General features: G+C 38.1%; 2 protein-coding genes across 2 annotated transcripts in view; both read left to right on the top strand.

Annotated features, from left to right (window-relative positions):
* Nucleotides 1-4,732: 4,732 nt before the first annotated feature.
* Nucleotides 4,733-23,795, top strand: part of ITGA1 (integrin subunit alpha 1) — an 83,854-nt gene continuing 64,791 nt past the window's right edge. Inside the window, exon 1 of the mRNA XM_083353521.1 lies at nt 4,733-4,831. Within this exon, the coding sequence (XP_083209647.1) occupies nt 4,762-4,831 (70 nt within the window). The 5' untranslated portion in view covers nt 4,733-4,761. The remainder of the gene's footprint in view (nt 4,832-23,795) is intronic.
* On the top strand, nt 16,604-22,838 carry PELO (pelota mRNA surveillance and ribosome rescue factor). Its single transcript, XM_083351022.1, has 2 exons — nt 16,604-17,809; nt 20,248-22,838. Exons 1-2 carry the CDS (start codon nt 17,084-17,086, stop codon nt 20,677-20,679), a joined length of 1,158 nt encoding a protein of 385 aa, XP_083207148.1. The 5' UTR covers nt 16,604-17,083; the 3' UTR covers nt 20,680-22,838.

Raw genomic sequence — 23,795 nt, 5'->3', positions numbered from 1 at the left:
TTATCTGTCATAACATGAAGAGTGAGACAACATCCCCACTTAACAATGCCACTTTTGGATTTATTTATTCCTTCATTACAAAAAGGCACAGCAGTCAAACAGCCAAGCCTGCTTTACCTGCTAGTTCTTAACTGTTATTTATTTTATTAGTCTTCTCGAAGTTCTTTTATGCTATCCCAGCAGAATCAAGATCAAATAATCATACAAGCTTTCGGAAAATGAATTAGAAATTTCTGCAGAAGGATGTTTAATAATAATAACAACAACAACTTTATTGTCACTTTGAATGTACACCAATCGGCATACATCAAAATGAAATTTCATTGTATACAGCTCTCAAAAGGCCACCACCTCCAATATACACTCCTTGTTCGTGGCCAGAACATCCATTTTAGTCTCTAGGGAGCAAATAATGGCAAACAGGACAGATGGAAATGGAGCTCCATGTGGATTTAATGCTTGATACCAGTTTTTTCTTTTTAAATAGATTGTAAAAAGATTAACAATAACCACTTTTTCTTGCCTTGGACTGAACTGTCAATCATACATGAACATGTAGAAATATAGCATTTGCTCAATTCGGAGGGTATTGCTTTTTCTAAAATATTTTCCTTCCCTTTTTGTACGTATTTCGGAGGGGGAGGGGAGAATAAATTTCTTATATTGTTAACTACTATTTATATATTTTCTCTCTTATTAGCTTGATTAACTAAATAGATGTACAGTATTTGTATTACAGATGTAGGATATGAATTCTTGCATGCTGTTAGACACAGTTTTAAATATTATAATTTGCTGAAAATGGCCCCTTCTGAAATATAGAAAAAGTAGCTCAAATGTTCTCATAAAATCCAAAACAGAAATAGTAACCACAGTTAATTTGTGTTAGTGACCCTTAGCAGATGCATTTTATTATCCTCAAAGGAACAAGAGGAAAATTCCATAAACTTTCATTTGCCAAATTTCTAGCTCCAGAGCAGAAGGGTGTGGGCAAACAAAGTTTATTCAAACACTTGAGATCAATCTGGTTTGCACTATATTCGTATGTAGCACTACAGCAAGATGTCATCTTAGCTCCCACTGTTTCACAAACAATAACATAACATACTAGTAAGATCAAAGACTAACTATAAGATCTAAGCTTTGGAAAGAAAGTAACTAGAAAAAAATGGGAAGCAAAAAATTCATCAAGGCCTCCAAAAAAAATTGCAACCCTGGCACCTTACTTGCCAAAGCAAGCATATCAATCATTCAGAATGCAAAAACTGCTAATGATTCTAATCTAGATTATCCCAAGATTTGTTTACTAGTTGATCAACATATTTTTGAAAGGAAGAAAACTGAAAGAACACTAAAAACATGTATGAAATTTTGATTGATGTTTTCCTGACAATTTATAGCACTTTAACAGTAACTGCGATGTGATAGGTAGTGAAGAAGCTAATTTCAAACATTTTGCCTAATGGTTTTCCAAATGGCTTTGGAACAGATTTTGTCATATTGTACAGTTTTCTGTTCAGGGAAAAGGCCAACAATTGTCTCCATTTCTAAAATGTTCAGATATTTTTTTAAGCTTCCTATTATTCTTCCACTTTGGCTCACACAGAGAGATCATCTCAAAAAAATTATATTCCATCTCAATTTTCTTTTCCATAATCCTTATTTTTCTCAAAGATGAGAAGTCTAGAATACTGTATATGTCCATATGTTAGCTCATTTGAATGAGAGAACACTGGAGATTTAGCATATTATCTGTCTTCAAAGATTAGGCATTGCTTGTAAATATTTGCATACATACAGAGAGAGAAGCAAATTCCTGCAATAGTCTGAAAAGTGGTGACCGGAGATAAAATCTGGAGATAACAACAGGAATTCATTTGAGTAAAGGCAGCTGAATGACCTTGGGCCAGTCACTTCTCTCAGCCCTAGGAATAAGGCAATGGCAACAACCACTTTGAAAAATCTTGCCAAGAGAACTGCATGGACTTGTTCAGCTAGTCTTCAAGAATCATACATGACTGAATGCAAGAGAAAAAATTCAGGTGAAGCTAGTTTACAGCTCTCTACTTTCTACTTTCACACAATAAGTAGAGACTTCTCAACACTGCATTCCAATTTACACAAGGATTCTAAGCTACCAAAAACATTAGTTCTCTAGCTATCATCAAAAACAGTATAGGAAACCTCTAATCATTTTAACATGGTAGGCCAACTAATAGCAGCTTCTATTTGCGCAATGACAATAAATGTTTGTGGGCAGAGTAAGTCCTTAGTAGCCCAGGACAGACTGTGACTTTTAAGACAATCAATCATTTGTTTCCCCAACAAATAAGGCACATTTAGAATTTACCACACAAGCAGTGGTAAATGGCCCCTGCTTCTTGTAACATCACACTAGGACTTTAGTCATCCACAAATTTCATGCAACGTCTGCATCTGAGAAACCTTTGCATGTATAGCTGCGTATGCATTGTTTAGCAACCTAACCCCTAATCTATCAGGCCTTGAATTCAGAAGAGAAGCCTTTGTATGTACTAGAGTTTGACCCTCTGTAAAAGTTCTGCATTGTACTTGTGAATGAGCTACTCACCAGTGTTTGTGTGGGCATCCTACTTCTAAGTGGAATAATACAGCTGTCAGATAGATGTTGGAAATGTAAGTCGGGCACATATTATCATGTTTGGTGGACATGTGACAAAGTAAAGAATTATTGGAAAAAGATACATACCTGGCTAGAAAAGATGTTGGGAGAACACATAGATTTTAAACCTGAACTTTTTTTATTAGGTATAATGCCAGAAAGACTAACAAAGAAAGCTTATATTTGATTTTGCATGTCACAACAGCAGCAAGAATTATATTTGCGCAATACTGGAAAAATGAAGGACTACCATCAGATGAAGAAATAATCAAAAAAAATATTAGAAAGCGCAGAGGTGGACAGATTGACTATGAGACTGAAAGAAAAAGAAGAAATGGAATATTATCAAACTTGGGACTTATTTTATCGATGGCTAGAGGAAAGAATAAAGGATTAGGAATTAAATATGTATTAGCGAATGTAAACTCAGACAGCACATTGGTTGAAAAATTATTACTGTATGTATGGGGGAAAAAATAATAAAAACTTTTACATAAGGAATAATACAGCTACTCCTTGACTTACAACTGGTTTCAAAAGTTGTAAGGCCTGCAGGGACCCAGTGGAAGGGAAAATCAGGACTTAGGCCTGTGGAGTCCCAAGGTGTGGGAAACGGAGCATCGGGTGCCTCCAGGGATGGGAGAGGCCTTGGAGGTTCAGGGCAGGCGAACCTGGGGCAGGGTCACCCTGACCCTTGAGGCACCCTGTGCTCTACTTAATGACCATGTCGGGGAGAGCAAAACTGGGGGTCATTAAATGAGGTGATCACATGGACATCTCATGTAACAACCTTCTCAACTTGTAATTGTACTGGGCAAATTCTGTGACCTTTATGTGTCAATGACTACCTGTATGTTTATCAAAATATATTTGTGATTTCACTACATTGATTTATAAACAAAGGACTCTTTCAACAAGCATGTCCTTCTATAAATCTTACTTGATCTAAAATTTAGATAACAGTGAAAAATTGGAGGGAAGGAATCTCTTTGCATACTCACAAAATTCTTGCTGTATAATTCCAATATTTCTGGTCATTTCCATTTCTCCGTTTAGAATAGGAAAAAAAAGATGAGAAAATAAGTATCTAGATATCTTCATTATCAGTGTGTCATTTTATCTTGCCACGATTTTCCTATTGGTCAGTTAACTGAAAGTGAAAGATAGTTACTGACTATGGATTGAGGACTGGATGAGAAGAGAAAATAAAGCAATTTATACTAACCTGAATATGGCTGTTTCTCAACCTTAGCACCTTGAAGATGTCCAGACTTCAACTCCCAGAATTGCCCAGCTGACCTGGCTGGCTGGGGAATTGAAATCCAGACATCTTCAAGTTGCCAAGGTTGAAAAATACTGAACTATGATCTAATTATCCTAAATAAAAAGCACACCAAAATTGCAGTTATCACCCTGCAAAATTAGTGTCTTGAGAAAATTTCATGAAGTCAACCACACCCACAACTCCTGCACAAAGCCTTGCTTTAGGTTGAACAGGGACATTTTTAAAGAATGATGTAAGTGGAATAAAATTCAACCAAAGGCAGTCTGACATTTGAATGCATCTTGAAGTTTTACCACACTTTACTCATATAGTACAGCTTTGTTTCTTGTGAAAAAGAACATTTAGAAATGCATTTTTTAAAAAAAAAATTAAAAAGGAAGTCTGAAGCAAAAAAAGGTGGGGTCCCTAAACCTGCCTTTTAACTTTCAGTATTTTCAGAGGTTGCCTAGTAGCTAAAGACGCCCATTAATTATAAGCACACAGATATCCGTTTAAGGTTTGCTTTGCTAGCCTGCAGACTTTAGCCTAAACACTGGCTGTTAAATATCTGACTTTATTTGTACATGTCTCCTGACTGAGTTCTTGCCTCATGGGGGTTTCAAAGGCTCAGCACTTACTTGGGACAACGGAAGGAGGGGGGGCTTATTAGAGGAGGGAACCATTCATCTTCATGTGTTGGGGGGGGGACTTGGACAACAAACAGGAAATGCCTGGTTCAATTGCAGCGGCCGCTGATACAGAAGGGGACCAGAAGCAGCAGCAGTCTTGTGAGCAACATAACTTCTATTCCAGCTTCAGCTTGTTTTCCCACAAGGTTTCCTGTTACACTTCAGCCATGGGATTTGACTCCTTCATTGCAACCTCCAGCATCACACAAGTCTCCATCCCTTGTGTGGGAATAACAGGTATGTTATTTTCTAACTTATGAAGCTTTCACTGAAGCCAAGTTGTGAACAATGTCTCCCCTTTTAGGATTTTCCCAGAACTATGCATTTCATGCTCTGACTTCTTCCTGTTTGTCTCTTTTGGAGTCAGTGCTCAGAGACTTAAGCTGCCTTTACTACCTATATGCTTTTAATACTAACACCTGTGGTTACACTAAAAAAATAACAGAAAAAAAAGGAAAAGAGGGAAGACTGATTTGCAAGTGAATGCTCTCTAGACAGATGAGATTGCAGTGTGCATCAAGGTAAACTTGGTTGATTTCAACTCTATTACTAAGCCAAGCTAAAGGGAGAGGTGAACTGTGCCTAGTTAAAGTGCCCAGGAGTAAAATAGTGCATTGTCACTGGGTAAATTGCCAAGAAAACATGTGGTCTTTCCATTTACGGATGTTATGTTCTTGAGGATTTCTTAAAGCAAGCAGTGTGGTGAAATTCAAGTTGTACCTGGAAGAGAGGAAATTAATAGTCATAATTATTTAGAATGTTGTGGTCTGAAGAGTAATTCTACTGAAATGCATGGGCAAAGAGGGCAAGAGGGTGTGTGGGGGGAGGTGTTGGATAATAATGTTTCCAAAGGTAGTGAGTAACTTGCAGATTTCTTCCTAAAGGGTAAAGAGCTTTTTTTTGCTCATATCCTTTATAATTTGTTTTCATAAACCTCTAGATACTTTGATTTTAATGAGCTCAGTATATGGTAAACAGATTAATGTTTCAATTGTGTTCACTTGTGGAAGGTCTTTATTTCTTTTTTATTAATGCTTAATTACAGTAATTCAGTTTTCCCAAGTAATTATAATATGCTGCATGCATATATCGCACTATTCTAACTTTCAAAATTATATGGTGATGGTACACTCTTGTTGGTATGGTATTTGTGGTAAAGTTGGTTTTATGTCATTATGGTTTTCCATTTCTAGACCCTTGGAAAATGTGATTTTGTACCACCCACGCCGAGTTGAATAAATTACTGTTAAACTTTAGCTTGAGAAAATAAGTATATACAAAAGCAGATGAACTGAAAGGACAAAAAGCTTGAATCTGCAAGTTCTTAATGAGTTAAATGCATTGTTGATTATCATATACCGTACCTCTCCAAGTTCCTGAAAGATAGCAATAAGCAAAGCATGGAATATTCCACTTTTTCTGGATAGTTACAATCCTCTCCTGTGTAGCATTCATATAGGCTATTGCTATATATATATAGTAGAGAATAGATAGAGTGTATGATATGATAGAGTAGAAAAAGAGATGCCTGATTTTATTGTTTAGTTAACTAATCTATGCATTATTGCAGCTGATTGTCTGAATCAGAACTAGGCAGCAGTCATTCCCAGTGTGCTTGCAAATGTTGTCTTGGATGTCTCATCAATTTATCTCTATCTCTATCTCTATCTATCTATCTATCTATCTATCTATCTATCTACCTACCTACCTACCTACCTACCTACCTATCTATCTAATAACATGACATGCTACACCATTGTATACCATATTTATTTAATTTCTGGACCACAAATACATGTTGTATAGCTTGTAAGAAAATAGGTATGATGGGTGGCTATGGGAAGATGCCCATCCACCCAGGCAGAAGACAAAAGTAAGCTGGGGTGATTAGAGGATCACAAGGGACTTTAAAGACCAGGGAAAAGCCTCAATGTTTATCTTCTCAAAATATTAGTTTTGTCAGTGAAATATTGATCCCAAAGAGATTATATATTCCTAATTCAAACTAACTTCTCAAGAAGCTGCATTTGACATGACATAATATATACATTTTAACTGCTGCATGATCTGGAACATTTCAACCATTCCTAAAAATTCACTATTCGAAACTACAAGGATAATTATGAATAAAATTGTGAATTATGAAGATTCATTTTCAGGTTTTTTTTTCTTCTACTTATCCAGCCACTGTTTTGCCAGGGTTCGTATATGGCCTTGACATGTATTACTTGGAGCTGGATTGTCTTTAATACAATCTCTCTTCTTATTGCTACTACAGTCATCCTGTAGTAAACCCTTTTTCTACACAACCTATATTAACTATGAGTCTGTTAGTCATAGTTAATAGTACCGGTATACTACATAATAGACATAATTAGTCAATCCTATACTCTAGAAATATTTTTCCTGATTTAACTACGTTGTCAGTAGTTACCTTCTGGGGTCACTTCTTTGGGTTACTCATATTTACCAGTGGCGCCCATCAGTAGGCTACACTGTGGTTGTCCCTTTGAACTACCAACATTTAGCAGCTGGACTTGTCAGTCTTCAACTTTAGGAACACCTCCACCCAGTTATTCTGCATTTATTTCTTTTTCCCTTCTCACTCATCTGTCTCAAACTATGCACTATGCTATACTGTGTGCAAGTGAATATTTTGATCATATCATCATTTTCATGTATAAACTTGAATGCTTAGTGGATATAAGCGTATCAGGTGATGTGTATATGTGTAATGAGGGTGTGGCCTAGGGAGATCAACATTCTATATCAGGGTGTGCATAATTATTAGGCAGCTTCTTTTCTTCAGGCAAAATGGACCAAAAAAGATATTTAACTGACTCTGAAAAGTCAATAGCAATAACACTTAAGACTTATATACCGCTTCACAGTGCTTTACAGCCCCTAAGTTGTTTACAGAGTCAGCATATTGCCCCCAACAATCTGGGTCCTCATTTTACCGGCCTTAGAAGGATGGAAGGCTGAGTCAACCTTGCTCGGAATTGAACTCCTGGAGTGAACAGTGACTTAGTCTGCAGTATTGCATTCCAACCACTGTGCCACTGCACCACCACGGCTCAGACATTGTAAAAAGTCTTCCAGAGGGATTCAGCACTCTTGAAATTGCTAAGATATTGGAGCGTGATCACAGAACCATCAAATGTTTTGTTGCAAATAGTCAACAGTAGTATCACAAGAAACGTGTTGAGAAAAAAAGATGCACATTAACTGCCAAAGATTTGAGAAGAATCAAACGTGAAGCTACCAGAAACCCATTATCCTCTAGTGCTGTCATATTCCAGAACTGCAGCCTACCTGGAGTGCCCAGAAGCACAAGTTGTTCAGTACCAAAGTAAGGAAGGCTTATTAAAGATGAGCTAGTTGGACCTTTTCAGATTGAAGATGGACTGAAAATCAATTCCCAAACCTGCTGTCAGTTTTTAGAAGACACTTTTTTTAAAGCAGTAGTAAGGAAAAGTCTGAATCTTTCAGGAAGACCATGATTTTTATGTAGGGCAATGCTCCATCGCATTGCATCGAAGTATTCCACTGTGTGGCTAGCCAGTAAAGGCCTTAAAGATAAAAGAATAATGACATGCCCCCCTTCCTCACCTGAAATAAACCCTTAAATTCCTTTTACTCTTACCTACCCTCAATTTGCTTTTTGCAGTATTTAATTGCAGTATGTCATTTATCCAAATAAAAAAAACTTTAAATTGGCCTGATTCTTAATCTTTAACGTTCACAGTTATGCAAAGCAGTATATGAAGAACAAGGTGTATTTTTACATTGTGGGCACAATTATTAGGCAAGTTGTAATTTGGAGGATTAATTTTCTTATTGAACAATTATAGTGCTCTTGGTCAATCCAAAATGCTAATAAACCTCAAACCTGAATATTTAAGAAAGTAAAATGAGGTTTTGGCTTTCTTTGATGAATATGTGTGCACAATTATTGGGCAATTATAAGTGTGCAGAATTATCATACAAATGAAAAATAAAAATTTGCCCATCTCATTTACTTGCATCTGTTAAAGTGAGAATAATAAACAACTCAAAATGTACAAATAAACATTTTTAACATTAAAAAAAATCAGTGACCAATATAACCACATTCCTTTTCAATAACAGTCATAAGCCTTCCATTCATGGAGTCTTGTCAGTTTCTTGATCTGTTGACGATCAACAGTTTGTTCAGCAGCAACCACAGCCTCCCAGACACTGTTCAGAGAAGTGTACTGTTTTCCTTCACCATAAGTCTCCCATTTAAGGAGACTTTAATTCTCAATAGGGTGTAGGTCAGGTGAGGAAGGGGGGCATGTGAAGGATTCTTATAATTAATTTCAAAATCTTAACTCCATCTGGACTCCTAGTCCATTTATAACTTTCCAAAATCAATGTTATAATCGCCCTTTTGCTGTTTATTCCAAAAAAGATTTTTAAAGTCCTTAAATTTGTGTTAAAAATTATTTTAGAAAGGATTAAAGGAAATTCACCCAGTGCTGTAAAAAAAAATCTTGTTCCAGGTTCCTAATAACTGAAAAGCAGTTAATGAGCTATTTCCAAAAATGATTAAGAAAGAAAGCATATGCATCCTGTGTAAAGGTGTAAATAAAGGTACAAAGTGCAGTTTGGGCAATGGTGGCATTCCCTTGTCTTGCAGGGCTCTAAACGCCAGGGACTGCTGTCTTGTGGTCTCTTCGGGAGGAACAACTGTGTGGAGCACTTGTGGGCAATTACAAGTCCTCTCCTTGCAAGAGATGAATCCTGAAGAGCTGGAAGCTAATGGTCCATCACTAACTTTTTCCACCACAATCATCAGTTCTCCTCTCAGCAGAGCCAAATTCAGTTGGCCATTTTTCCCCCCAGAAGTCCAAAATCTTGATCCTTATGTGATTTCCTTAGAACAGGACGAGGCAAAGAAAGAGTCCAGGGTAGTATGAATGTTTAGATCTGCTCAAGCAGATATTTTTTTTTTAAGTTGACAGTTCAAGACTACATGTTAACTTTATTAGATTTCCTGTTTTTGTGTGACCAGAAGCAGTAACTGGGAGGTCCCCCTGTATGCTCAGTTTGAAATTGTTACTGGTATTTTTTATTTTTGGTTGTTGTTGCTGTTTTGGATTTTTATACTTAGGATGCTTACAGAAGAACAATTTTAATTATAAGAATATACTTGCATACACTAAGAAACCTCCTTTTACTAAAAAAAGAATGTCATGATTAAAAAGCATTAGGAGCCATGCTAAAGCTTGTCCTATCTAGCTTTAGTCTAACTAACTTTAGCTTTTCAGAAACTCCCTCCTCTCATGACCTGGATAGCTACAACTCCTTCCCCTCCTCCCTATTCCATCCCTTATCAGATCCTGAACATAATTACATGCATCTTAAACTCCATACTCTAAATCTTATTCCATAACCACATGTAGTCAACTGGAAATAAATTTCTCACAGCTACTTCAGGCAAGAAGGAAGGCAGGTATGAGAACTAAAGCTAACAAGCTCAGAAGGAAATGACCTAAGTCAGAGGTAGGTAACCTCGGCTCTTCTATGACTCATGGACTTCAACTCCCAGAATTCCTGAGTCAGCTGACTCAGGAATTCTGGGAGTTGAAGTCCATGAGTCATAAAAGAGCCGAGGTTGCCTACCCCTGACCTAAGTCATCTTTCCATTCCTGTAACAAATACCAGTAACAATTTAAAATACTCTAGCTGTTGAGAAAGAAGTTCTCACATTACAATGTAAAGCCAAAAGAGACATACAATTTGAAGCTGGGGACTGCTATATAGAAACTTAAATGCTGAAGTCTGCAGTACCTGGTTTCCTTTCCAGGAATGTGCTAAAATTCCTGGCTAGATACAGCATTGACTTGGGTGAAGCATGATAACAGAACTGATTCTGCTACCAATGGAGCACTGCAGATTCCAAAAGAAATTGTATGGGGTAGAATCTTCTCCTTAGCCTGCATACATGTATAAATTATTATATCACTGAAATACTTTCTATCTCCAGTGATCTGCCTCCATGATAATGCCCATATAAACTGTGGAACTCCTGAAAAGTTGCAGTTCTCTAAAGTATGCTGCATGTTTGATAATAAAATTAATATAAAGAAAAAATTAAAATATTATTCAAGGCAATGTATTAAATGGAGCGGTATCAATTTTTAAAAAAGCACTAGAAAATAAAAAATTATTTTTTGCGATATGTATTAACGCATATTCCTAATATTAAAGTTCCAAACTTAGCACATTCCCATTTCTAGGAATTAACTCAGGCTATATTCTATCTTTAGAACCTAACAAATAGGTATCTAAATGTGGTGATACTCTCAAAAGGACCACTTTGGATCTCAATAACGTAGAATAATCCATTGTTGCACATTGCCCTGGGTCAGTTAAATGAGATAGGAAATCATATAAATTTGCTAAATAAAATAAATCAAAGTAAACAATGTACCTGGAAGCATCTTAAACACTCATCACTTTAGAATAGAAATGGCTCACTTGCAACTCTTGTGCTGAAATCATCCTCTCAGAATCAACTTTACCATTCCTGCCATCCCCAACATTTAATTTCAGAGATATGATTTTTTCCAAAGATTTAAAAAAAATATATACCAATATACCAACAATATAAATTGTGTTTATATCCCTTCCTAGTTGGACCAAAAGGAGACTTCATCTCCTTATTTCACTTCATTACAGCTTACACCTCCTGCAACCTCAAAGACTGACTAGAAAAAAATGTACTCCCAAACCCAAAAGTAGGTTGATCATCGCTTACGTAAAGGCTATCTAAAAATTAAAATATCTTGCATCAAACCTGGAAAAAGATGCCAATTTATGCAAACCTTTCAATACCAGAAAAATATGAACGTATATAAAACCCAGATGGGTAACAAAAATTGATTCCTACATACTGCAGTAACTTAAATTTCTGGAAGATCTTCAACAGTCTTACAAACTGCACCTTACAATATTCTAAATATGTTCTAAACCAGGAGAAACCACTGTTGTAAATCATGTGTTTCTCAAAGTGTGCATTTGCAAATGTATTCTTGTCTCTGTAACTAAGGGTCAAGCATATTTGTAGAAAGCTGAATAAACAAGTTTAATGACCAAGTATAGTCCTGAAATACACCCTGCATTCCAAACTTTCCTTCCTCAAATTAAACATTTGACTATACATGTGAAGGATCAAATACTCTTATCTTTTCCATTGCAACTTTTGAACTAAAGCAAGACATTATGAAATGTTAACATATTGAGACGTGATTAAGCCAATATAATTTATAATTGAACCTATATACGTGACCAAATTCTGCTTCCAAGCATAATCCACTGTCATTTTTATAAGGTCAACATGATTCTAAAACAACTACTTTGTGCAGGCATTCCCAGTCATTCAAATTCTCTGTTGTTTTCAGTTTTACCCTAGATTTACCATCCCAAATAATATCTATCTCAGAAGTTATTTCATTTAGTTAAGAAGCAGCCTGATGGTCAATGCTCTTTACTGAAATAATACATTAAAAATGTTGTGGTTAATCTGTCTCACTGTGAACTACACTACACATAACAGATTTCTATGAAATGCCACCATCTCTTCTAAACATGCTACTAAGAACTCTTTTTTCCCTATTAATCAAATAATTTCTATTTCATTGCCAAAGTAAATAATAGCTTTGGACTTTGGGGGTATCCCCACCCCCCCAAAAAATCAGAATAAAAAGTCTTTCTAAATTAATACCAGTCTCTCTAGCAAAAGAAATAGTGTGTGTCCTACAAGTACATCATCAAATTTGGCCTTTCATATACTCCAAACGATGGAGGATTATAATTAGCTTAAGTGTTTTTATTATTCTTGGAAACTTAACTCAGTCAGTATTTTCTTAGTGAAAAACACTGCTCCCTTTTTTACTATGTTAAGAATGAAAAATTATAGGTTTGTACATGTAGAACAATCTTTATGATGGATTGAAAAAATATTAATCAACTAAAAAAATGCATTTATTTGGTGCCTTTGAGTCAATCTGTTCTCCAAGCAACTACCTGGACAGGTCCCTGCAGTTTCCTTGGCAAGGCTTTTTGGAAGTGGCTTGCCATTGCTTCTTCCTAAGACTGAGAGAAAGTGACTAATTCCAGGTCTCTCAGTCAGCCTTATGTTTAAGGCATAAGAACTCTTGGTTTCTAGCCTGATGCCTTAATCACAGCACCAAACTGGCTCTCAAATTTACTATGAAATCCACCAAATTTATCAGAAATTTACCATGAGGGAAAACATACCATGTAGTATGTTAAATCAGCAAAAACTACATTTATATTTTAGATATTTTAATGCATTTTTCAAAGGTAGCAATAAGGTAGTAATAAGAAAAGTATTACTATAGTTAAACATTCTAATAATAAAATTGCAATATAACAATGATTTTAATGTATTTTGTAACTCATTCTTGGCAAGACATTCTCTTTACATCTTTTTGCATAACTGGGGTGGTTGAGAAACCCCGTTTGCATTAAATGATTTCCAAACTGTTTTCTGAGCAGATTTCAACACAGTTATTAAAAGAAAATAAATGCTGAATTATATATAATCTAGATCACTGATATTTTATTTAGAAAGAAGCCTTGCTGTTTTCCCTTCACTTAAACAAGTGGGCTTACAAATTAAATTCAGTGGTCTTTGCCAAATGAATGCTCCTAGAGCAACCAATCTGTATAAATGAATGATACTTTGCACTAGGATTCACAAAAAAATCTATCAAATGCAGTTAACAGTAGCCCCAAAGTCTGAGAATGAAAGATATGATATAATGTGCATATGCTAACTTTTCATTCCACCACAAGGGGAGGTGGGAACATCTGAAATTTCAAAAACCTGTTCTATGATACCTACATGGAATCAGTGGTAAACACTCAGTGCATAGAAAACAATTTTTGAAGGTTGTTCCCAGCACTAACTCCCAGAATGCCCTTTATTTTCTGAGCTTTTATGTGATTTTTTTTCTTATTCTTTTGGGGAAAAACAATTCTTTGTTTTACCCCAAAATCACTGGGTTATCGCCATTCACTATTTCTATATTCTCAGAAGGCCTTTTAGAGTATATATAGGGCCCACAAACATTCTTCTACATAATACTGAAGGTTGATGCTTTGATTTGCAGTATGCTACTTTCCACGTTTAGGTTTATTTAAAAGAATTAAAAAATAAAAAACAGGAAACCATGGAAATTCAGCTGTTATGAAATTAGGTACCACAATTGCACTAGTGCCAACTGGCACCATATGCCTAGAACCTAATATATAAAGACACACTATAAAGACAAGCATGTGTAGTAAGTAGTAAAAGTATTAATACTAATGCTAAATGCTTGTGACAAAAAAGACCCGTCTGAAAATGCACAGCACATAAAAAGCGATCACGCCAGAGCTCAAGAATATTTAGTAACAGCTAATGCTCTGGAGGTTTTCTATCACAGGCATGATTTGGACCTGCACAGCAATACTGATCTTAACTCTGCTTCCTCAAAGAATTATACAATAGAAGTTCTGGCTGCTTTTCTCTCTTTTCCTCTTCATACAAACAGACTCAAGAGCACACCTTTCCTCTATATCCCTAACTTCCTGAATAATTAAATTACACTACAGAAGAATAAATAGGCTTGTAGCTTTCTAACAAAGCTTACTTCCTGTAATATGGTATCAGATTTCAGGAATTGTCTGTTCTTGGACCTTTTCAACTTCCTGCTTCTAGAGACTGAGTGGGAATTCAGATATATTTCTTGTTTCTGACTGTTCTGAAGCAATCCAAATTCATAAAACAGAAAGTTGGAAGGACGAAGCAACCAATGAAAAGTTTGAATCCCCAACCATAGCAAAAGTAAATCTAAACATCACTGTCATTATGTATCATTCATTTGGTAAATAAAGTCACAGAAATAATGCTCAGTACATTTCCCATAACATATACACTCTGGTTAAAGCTTACAATAAATACTGGTATTGTAAATCATCTCTGGAATATTAGAACTATGTAAGGAAACAAGGTCAACAAGCTAGATACATAACTTACATAATCCAACACATTCCTGTTGCTACCTAATGCCCGAGTAAGGCTTTCCAGACTGAAGGAGGCTTGAAGAAAAAGCACTAAACACATTGGTAGCAACTGGCCAAAGTAATAAGAACAGTATCTAGTTGATTTCATATGATGTGCTGCCCTTACATAAAGCTGTTGATACATCTTTTTCAAATGTTGGGTAAATATTAAAATTGTAACAATAGAATAGTTCAAATAGCTGTCTGACTAGATGCTATTTGGAATAAGGCATGTACTGTCAAGAAACATCCTGAAAGTAGTCAATGCCAGAAGTTTTTCCTGGCACCGTGTTTGCACCATCCCTTTATACAAAGACCAGTAAAAACTGAACAACAATATGAAAAGGACAAGTGATTAGATTGCTAAATTCATACAAAATTCAAAGGTTTTCAATAGGTTCATTCATCTTAACAAACTAACATGAAAATTTACATGCAAACAGTATTTCTATATAGTTAAGAAATATATTTCTTTTTCATATATTTCTATACTCAGTTATCATGCTCCCATCAGAGATTACCTCAGTTTGCATTAACTGGAAAAATATATACACTGCATTGGCATGGACACTATTAATTATAGGTTTTAATTTTGGATCTTGCTCTATTACATAAAGGGGAAGGGCAATGAATCACCATTAATTTCTTGTGGAAGTCTGAAACCAAAACCAACAGAACCACATAAAAGCAATTTATATATACTTAGAAATTCAATGCATTCCATTATTCTTATGGCATAAAGGCTTTTTCCCCCTCTTAAATTTGCTCAAATTAAAAAATTGTGGATGTTTCCTTTGTAATGACTTTTCTTCCTGTACATACATAATGAATAATAATGTTGAATATCAGTAAGGATTTTCATAGAAAATCCTCATTTGCTTTTAAAGACTAGTTTTCCAGTTTAAAAGTAATGCATAAAATATGTACCATCCTTATGCTGTAGTGGAGAAGATGACTCTCAATTTCCATCTGAGCATAGCGGGAGACTTGAGTTACGTGATGGAATGTTTATTTTAAAATCATTTTCCTAGAAATATGTTCCTTCAAATGATTTACCTACTAACTTCCATTTGGGCCTTAGGCAGTACTGTGCCTTGATCAATAAGGAAACATGCTTTATTATTAAACTAAGTTCCCCGAGCATGGCAAACGATCATTTAATCTCACACCCATTCAACATTTCTCACTGAATCCCATGCCAACGTGTATATTGCTCCTCAAAGCACTTGAGTCCAATTAATGAAAATGGGTGGGGAAAGATGCTTAGAATATTAAAATAATTCTATGTTGCATTTTAAAAGATTGTTTTCATTGTACTGAGCCTCTCTCTGCCTTCTGATCTTCCGCACCTCATATGGAAAACAGAAATGAACCTCAAGTGCACAAAAACTCCCTAAAAACCCTGGGCCAGAATGGCTGTTCACGGATCACACTAACTCCCAACCTGGTTGAGTACCCCTTAAAAGAAGCCCGTTACTTGTATTAGTAGAAGCGAGCAACGGAAAACGGGGCAGTTAATCAAACCAGGCTTCAGCAGACCTGCGTAACCGTGTTGTGGGATTAAAACCGATTCATTTGCTTATCTTGACGTCCCCAAAGCCTCTTTTGGGTTTGAAAGCAAAGGCTCGCAGAGACAACAAAACGCAAGATGCATGAAATCCACGTTACGACGCGAGCTTTTAAACGTTACTTGGGCGGGAAGTCACCGGCAGTTACGCCTCCGCCGCCATTCAAAGCCCCAGCCTCTCTCCTTAACGCAGGGGTAGGCAACCTCGGCTCTTTTATGACTCATGGACTTCAACTCCCAGAATTCCTGAGCCAGCCAAGCTGGCTCAGGAATTCTGGGAGTTGAAGTCCATGAGTCATAAAAGAGCCGAGGTTGCCTACCCCTGCCTTAACGGAATACGGCTTAATCACGTCAGCGGACGAAGGGAAGCTCTTCCCTCCCGCAGCTGTCGCGGGTAGAGCCCAGCAGCGGAGCACGCCGGCAGCCAACCAGCCTTTGCCTTGTGTCCCGCCACTCCCCTTCAGGACTCTTGTCACGTGTACGCTCCGTCCGGGACCCGGCCTGTTCCTCCTCCTCCTCCTCCTCCTCCTGCTCGACGCTTCCCATCTCTTGGCTATGGCTTCTCTCCACGCCAGCCATTCAACGAGGAGCTGAGAGGAGCTTGGCCGGAGCGCCCAGAAGCAATCCAAGCCCGCGGCTTGTTAGCGCTCCGCCCGCCCGCCGCATTGCCCGGCCCGGGTCGGTGGTTGCTGAATCCCGAGGCTGGTCGCTGGGTCGATCGGCAGGGCCGAGCGCCGGCTTCTGCAGGCCGAGGAGAGAAGAAGAGGCCGGCATAGGAGCGTGTCTTTGGCTGATCCCGGCTTGCGGCCGCTGAAGCCACGATGAAGCTGGTGCGGAAGGACATCGAGAAGGATAACGCCGGGCAAGTGACGCTCATCCCCGAGGACCCCGAGGATATATGGCACGCCTACAACCTGCTGCAGGTGGGCGACAGCCTGCGGGCCTCCACCATCCGAAAGGTTCAGACGGAGTCGTCGACGGGCAGCGTGGGCAGCAACCGTATCCGCACCACGCTCACCCTCTGCGTGGAGACCATCGACTTCGACTCGCAGGCCTGCCAGTTGCGCGTCAAAGGCACCAACATCCAGGAGAACGAGTACGTCAAGATGGGCGCCTATCACACCATCGAGTTGGAGCCCAACCGGCAGTTCACCCTGGCCAAGAAGCAGTGGGACAGCGTGGTGCTGGAGCGGATCGAGCAAGCTTGCGACCCGGCCTGGAGCGCCGACCTGGCCGCCGTGGTGATGCAGGAAGGGCTGGCTCACGTCTGCCTCGTCACCCCCAGTATGACGCTGACCCGGGCCAAGATCGAGGTCAACATCCCTCGAAAGCGCCGGGGGAACTGCTCCCAGCACGACCGGGCCCTGGAGAGGTTCTACGAGCAAGTGATGCAGGCCATTCAGCGCCACCTTAACTTCGACGTGGTCAAGTGTGTCTTGGTGGCCAGCCCGGGCTTCGTGAGAGAGCAGTTCTGCGACTACATGTTCCAGCAGGCTGTCAAGACCGACAACAAGTTGTTGTTGGAGAATCGCTCCAAATTCTTACAGGTAATTAGAAGTTAAGGTGCTTCATATCATCTTTAGCCACTGGAGCTGTGTGGTATATAGAAAAGGGAGATGTAAAATACCTAACCATGTAATTTTTTTAAAAAAAATAATAATTTTCTATGTAATTTTAATGACATACTGAAATTTGGATCACCTAAATCGCCCATAATTTGTATATAAACTAAAAAAAAGACCCTTTAGAACAGACATGTCAAACACAAGGCCCGGGGGCCAGATCCGGCCCGCGAAGTGGTTTCGTGTGGCCCCCGAAGCCCTCCTGGAAACAGTGAGGGAACGGCCCCCACTGCATTGGCACTTGCCCCGGTCCCATCTCCTTCTGCCAGAGGCCCTCAGAACTATCCCACTCCTGCCCAGGCCGCTATAGGCACCCTTGATGCCAATGATGTAGAGCTGGCCACGCCCACCCAGTAGGCCATACGCACTCTAGCCACGCCCACCCAGTAGGCCACGCCCACCCTGGCCATACCCACCCGGCCCCCTGAGGGCAACCACAATGCTGATGCGGCCCTCAATGAAATTGAGTTTGACACCCCTGCTTTAGAAGGATGAATGGGGCTATAAATATTGTTACTGCAGTCAGGTTTATGAAATCTATCTGTGAGAGGCCTACCTGTGTTTATTTCTGATTGCTTTTTTACTGAAAGGGAGGGGCTTGCTGTCTCTCCTAGGTCATCATCCCCAATCTATAAATATAGATTTATGAAAAGAATGGTCTAATATTTAAGCTAACTGAAACAATTTTACAGTGAAGCCCTAATCTGTATGTTTAATTAAATGTGTTTGCTCTGATTTAAACTACGATGTGTGGGTGGTCCTCACTTTACGACTACAACTGAACCCAACATTTATGTTGCTAAATGAAACAATTGTTAAGTGAGTTTTGCCCCATTTGACGACTTTCCTTGCCACAATTGTTAAGTCAATCATTGCAGTTGTTAAGATAGTAACGTGGTTGTTAGGTGAACCTGGCTTCCCCACTGACTTTGCTTGTCAGAAGGTTGCAAAAGCTGATCACATGATCCCAGGACACTGCAACCGTCATAAATACGAGCCAGTTGCCAAGCATCTGAATTTTGATCACATCACCATGGGGTTGCTGCAACGGTTGTAAGCAAGTTCGTTATAAAACAAATAAGAACTGGTTTGAGATGAATATTTATTTATTTATTTATTGATTGATGGGATTTATATCCCGCCCTATCTCCTGAAGGACTCAGGGCGGCTCACAATAAAACATATAATAAGTACAATAAGTAATATGTAGTTTATGAAGGAATATGGAGCTTGATTCGTATCTCTGCAAAAGTACATCTATTCAACTGGGCATATTTCCCAGTTAATATACTTAATACAATACTCCTGGCTGACAAAGGTAACCTCAGAGCAAAATCCGAATAGGACATTGTATTCTTGTAATTTTTCAGCAGTTGTATATACAGGTAGTCCTTGACGTATAACCATTCATTTAGTGACTGCTCAGTTACAACGGCACTGAAAAACTGATGAACATTTTTCACACTTACAACCACAGCATCCCTATGGCCACATGATCAAAATTCTGACACTTGACAACTGGCATGTATTTATGATGGTTGCAGTGTCCCTTTGGCGTGTGATCACCTTTTACAACCTTCTGACAGCCAAACTCAATGGGGAAGCCAGATTCATTTAACAGCCATGTTACTAACTTAACAAGTGCAGTGATTCACTTAACCACTTTGGCAAGAAAGATCATAAAATGGGGCAAAACTCACTTAACAACTGTCTTACTTAGCAACAGAAATGTTGGGCTCAGTTGTGGTTGTAAGTTGAGGATACTTGGATTGTCTTTTTGAATGATCTGACAGGTTTTTTTCAGATTGATAAATTGTTTTCCCCAGGTAAGAAAAAAATATAAGAATGTTTTCCATATATTTTAAAAACCTTTACAGGTAGCCTTTGATTGATAAGCACAATTGGCACCAAATTTCCATTGCTAAGCAACACAGTTGTTAAGTGAGTGATGACCAGTTTTATGGCCTTTGTTAAGCAAAATTACTGCAATTATTAAGTAAATCACATGATTGTTAAGTGAATCTGACTTCTCCCATTGACTTTGCTTGTTGGAAGCTGGCTGGGAAAGTTGCAGATGATGATCACATGGCCCCAATGTAACAATCATAAATACATGCCAGTTGCCAAACACACACATTTTGATCATGTGCCCATCAGGGATCCCGTGACAGTCGTAAGTGCAAGGAATGGTAGTAAGTCACTTTTTTCAGGGCCATTGTAACTTTGAATGATTACTAAATGACTAATTGTAAGTCAACTTGTTCTTGTTGTTCCTGTACTTGTTCCTGGGAATTCAGTTTCCAAAAGAAACTAATCATTATCACAGTAGATGCTACATTTTTTTTTTATTTTTCATATTCTAGGTGCATTCATCATCAGGACATAAATACGCACTGAAAGAAGCTCTTTGTGACCCAGCTCTGACTAGTCGACTTGCTGATACCAAAGCAGCTGGTGAAGTCAAAGCTTTAGATGATTTCTACAAAATGCTACAACATGAGCCTGATCGGGCCTTTTATGGTCTCAAACATGTGGAACAGGCTAATGAAGCGATGGCTATTGATACTCTGTTGATCAGTGATGAACTTTTTAGGCATCAGGATGTGCCTACTCGTAGTCGATATGTCCGGCTCGTAGATAGTGTGCGTGAGAATATGGGCACAGTTCGCATCTTCTCTAGCCTTCATGTATCTGGGGAACAGCTTGGACAACTGACAGGTGTAGCTGCTATTCTGCGTTTTCCTGTTGCAGAACTTTCTGACGAGGAAGATGAATCTAGTTCTGAAGATGATTGACGATGGAAAAATATTTACCCTTATCCTACTGTATGAGACTTCTTCCTTTGTAATATTTTGTCCCCAATAGTAAATGGCTTACCAAACAAAAAAAATAGAGAATGATATTTTTTAAAATGACTAGCCGCATTGTCATTTTGTTTACTTGATATTTATGCATTTTTGTTGCTGTGGTAATAGTGCTAGTGGATTTCCCCCAGCAAAACTGGGGTGACCTAACTAATTGGCAAACAATTATGGTGCTTTGTGGAACATGCAAAAACAATAAACTGGTATCAGGCAAGAAGAATAACATGCTTATTTGTATAACCTTTTGCTCTGATAAAGACTATGTTGGAAAGACAAAATTTTCACTCAGTACAAACAGTCAGAAAGATATGTGGCAAGTATAAATCTGTCATAATTTTAACTCTGAAAGTTATTAACTTACGTACTTATTGGGGGGACATCAGATGTTTCCATTTTAGCAACTGACTATTCAAACATTTTTTTATTATAAATGAAATTTTAAATTCATAGTTTTAAATGAAACTATATTGACATAGCTAATGGGATAAGAGATCACATAAGATCTAACAATATATTATTAAATAACTTGAGTGTACACTATTTTTTAAGAGTTGAGGGGAGATTCAATTCCAATGGAAACATTTGTTAGCTGCTCTGGCAAACCTAACCAAATAGCTCAGTTCCAGTTAACATACTTAACATAAACACTGTACCTAATTATTTGTATTTATACTTGTACAATGAGGCTTGCAGCTATGACATATTTATATATTCAAACCACAGAACTGCTTTGGATTAGTTAACTTCTAGGGCAGCAGCCCCCAACTTTTTGGGCACCAGGGACCAGTTCTGTGGAGAGAGGTTTTTCCACAGCCTATAAGGGGTGTGGTTTCATGTGCTGCCTGCATCCTGTGGATGGGGCTTCGCTTGTTTGTGCTGACCGGTTTCTGGCATGCTGCGGACTGATTCCGGTCCACAGACTGGAGGTTGGGGATCCCTGATTTAGGACACATTATATTTTGTAGCTGATAGAATAAAACTAGGGAAATGGAATTCTCAGTCTTTGGGAAACAGAAGCATCTAGAATCAGAAGTAGAACCTTTTTCTAATGTGCCTTTCTCCACACACCCCACCATGATCATCAGGACAAAACTGTACAGATGCAGTTCCTAAGCTTCCTTTGATTGGATAGTGTGGTTTTCTGAGTGGTTTTTTTTTAGAAAAACACATTAATTGTATTGCGAGCTTTCCCAAAGCTTAGAAGAACAAAAATCCCAATTCAACCTATGTACATCAGTACTTTATTTATGGTTTTTCCTAAACGTTAAGTGTGCACCTCAGTCTCTAAAAGATTATCCATTTCTGTCATAGCTTAAGGGCTCCTAAGAACTGAAATGGGGATGCCTGATTCTGTCTGTAGTGGTTCAGGTTTTCCTGGAATTTCCTGTGAATAGAAGAGGAACCCTTACATTTGGTGGAAAGAATAAAAGGACTGTTGGGAAGGAAAGGCAGGAACAGCTGTACATGTAGGTGAAAAGCATGGTGTCTGTGAAGATTTCCCTGTATCCTCTTGTTTGATAGGAATTTAACCTTCATAACAAGACTTCTTTCCCTTTTCTTTCTATCGCTGGCCAGTTATTTCTTTCCATGGTCTCATCACCATCCAGATTTGCCCCTCTCTTTCTCTTTTCATCCTTTCCCAGGGCAGCTGCTACCCTTTTACCTCACCGATCCCATTCCCTGATTATCTTTTTTCTTTCTTGTCATTTCTGTGAGAAACAGTGAGGAAGTTGCAGTCCCTAATTTTGGAACCAATTTTTTTATTAAACTATTAATTCAGTTAATATGAATTTATTCTTGTCCTTATCCCACCTTTTAAAGAATGTATGACTTCTTTAAATTATTTGTACACACTTGCATGTATAAATATATCATGAGTACACATTGCAGAGGAGAGAGAAATACTTAGAATTGGTTTGAACTGGGTTGAAAGAACATAAATTGGGATTATACAGAAATTTTGTCATCTCTGTGTGTGTGTGTGCATACAAACACTCAAAATACTATTTTGGGGGGAGGGTAGTATTTTAAATTCAGAGTTATCTACCTTTTGGCTAAATACAGTAAATAGCTGTTGGAAATTCATTACACATTCCATCTATAAGAAATTGTAAGGCAAATTCTCTTTCAAAGAATAAGTAAACAGAGATACAGATTTATACACACACACATATGTATACACATATATATACAGTATATATATACACACACACACACACATTAAGCCATCTTTTCTGATGGAAAAAAGCCCTCAAAAGATAAAAACTCTGCAAATAGGGCCTCCTCAGGGTGCCTCCGATCAAAGAATGTCGACTGGTGGCCCCCAGGGGGAGGGTGTTCTCTGTGGGCGCACCAGACCTGTGGAACTGCTTGCCGGTTGAGCTCCGGATGGCCCCCGACCTTTGCTCCTTCTGGCGGGATCTAAAAACTTACTTATTTGAGCAATCCGGCCTGGTTTGATGGGTTTGGGTTTGGGGTTTTAACATGGTTTTAATTATTGTATATATCAGGCATAATATTTAATTGTTTTTTAACTTTTGTCTTTTAATACTTATTGCCCTGTACACCGCCCTGAGTCCCATGATCAAATTCAAGTCTACCATGTTATATTGCCTTGGGTTGTATAATTATACAAGTTCCATTTTTATGCATCAGAGCTTCCCCCCAGATTCCTCAGCTTTATCCACTTACAAAAATAAATTTGATTTATGTCCATTTAAATGCAGTCTGAATAAATTACTGCTAATGTATATGTTACTGTGAAGAGAGCAATCTTACATGCTAGATTTTAATGGTCTATTAAATCCAAGGAAGCTTTCTGCAAAATATTTAATTGTTTTACTTGTTGCCTGCATTTAATAGATAGAACAGTATTTTAATGTATTTATTGTTTATGAGTAATAGTTGAAAATCTCAGTTTCTTCTTTAGCAAAGGTTAAAGATGTAGACAGAAAAACTGGAAGAGAACTTAAACAAAAGTTCTTTTATGGTTATAGGAATAAATAGGCATGTTTCACTGATAAATAGAAAGCTTTGTGTAAGGTTTT

Source organism: Vipera ursinii (genome assembly GCF_947247035.1).
Source record: "Vipera ursinii genome assembly, chromosome: 2".
Taxonomy (NCBI): domain Eukaryota; kingdom Metazoa; phylum Chordata; class Lepidosauria; order Squamata; family Viperidae; genus Vipera; species Vipera ursinii.
The sequence above is the reverse complement of the archived record's forward strand: the minus strand, read 5'-3'. Positions and strand labels throughout refer to the sequence as shown.

What these genes read in the sequence shown, in the direction of transcription:
- PELO (XM_083351022.1), top strand. Translation starts at nt 17,084, where the DNA reads ATGAAGCTGGTGCGGAAGGACATCGAGAAGGATAACGCCGGGCAAGTG. An exon ending in ATCGCTCCAAATTCTTACAG is followed by an intron (nt 17,810 to 20,247) that starts GTAATTAGAAGT and finishes TTCATATTCTAG; the next exon opens with GTGCATTCATCATCAGGACA.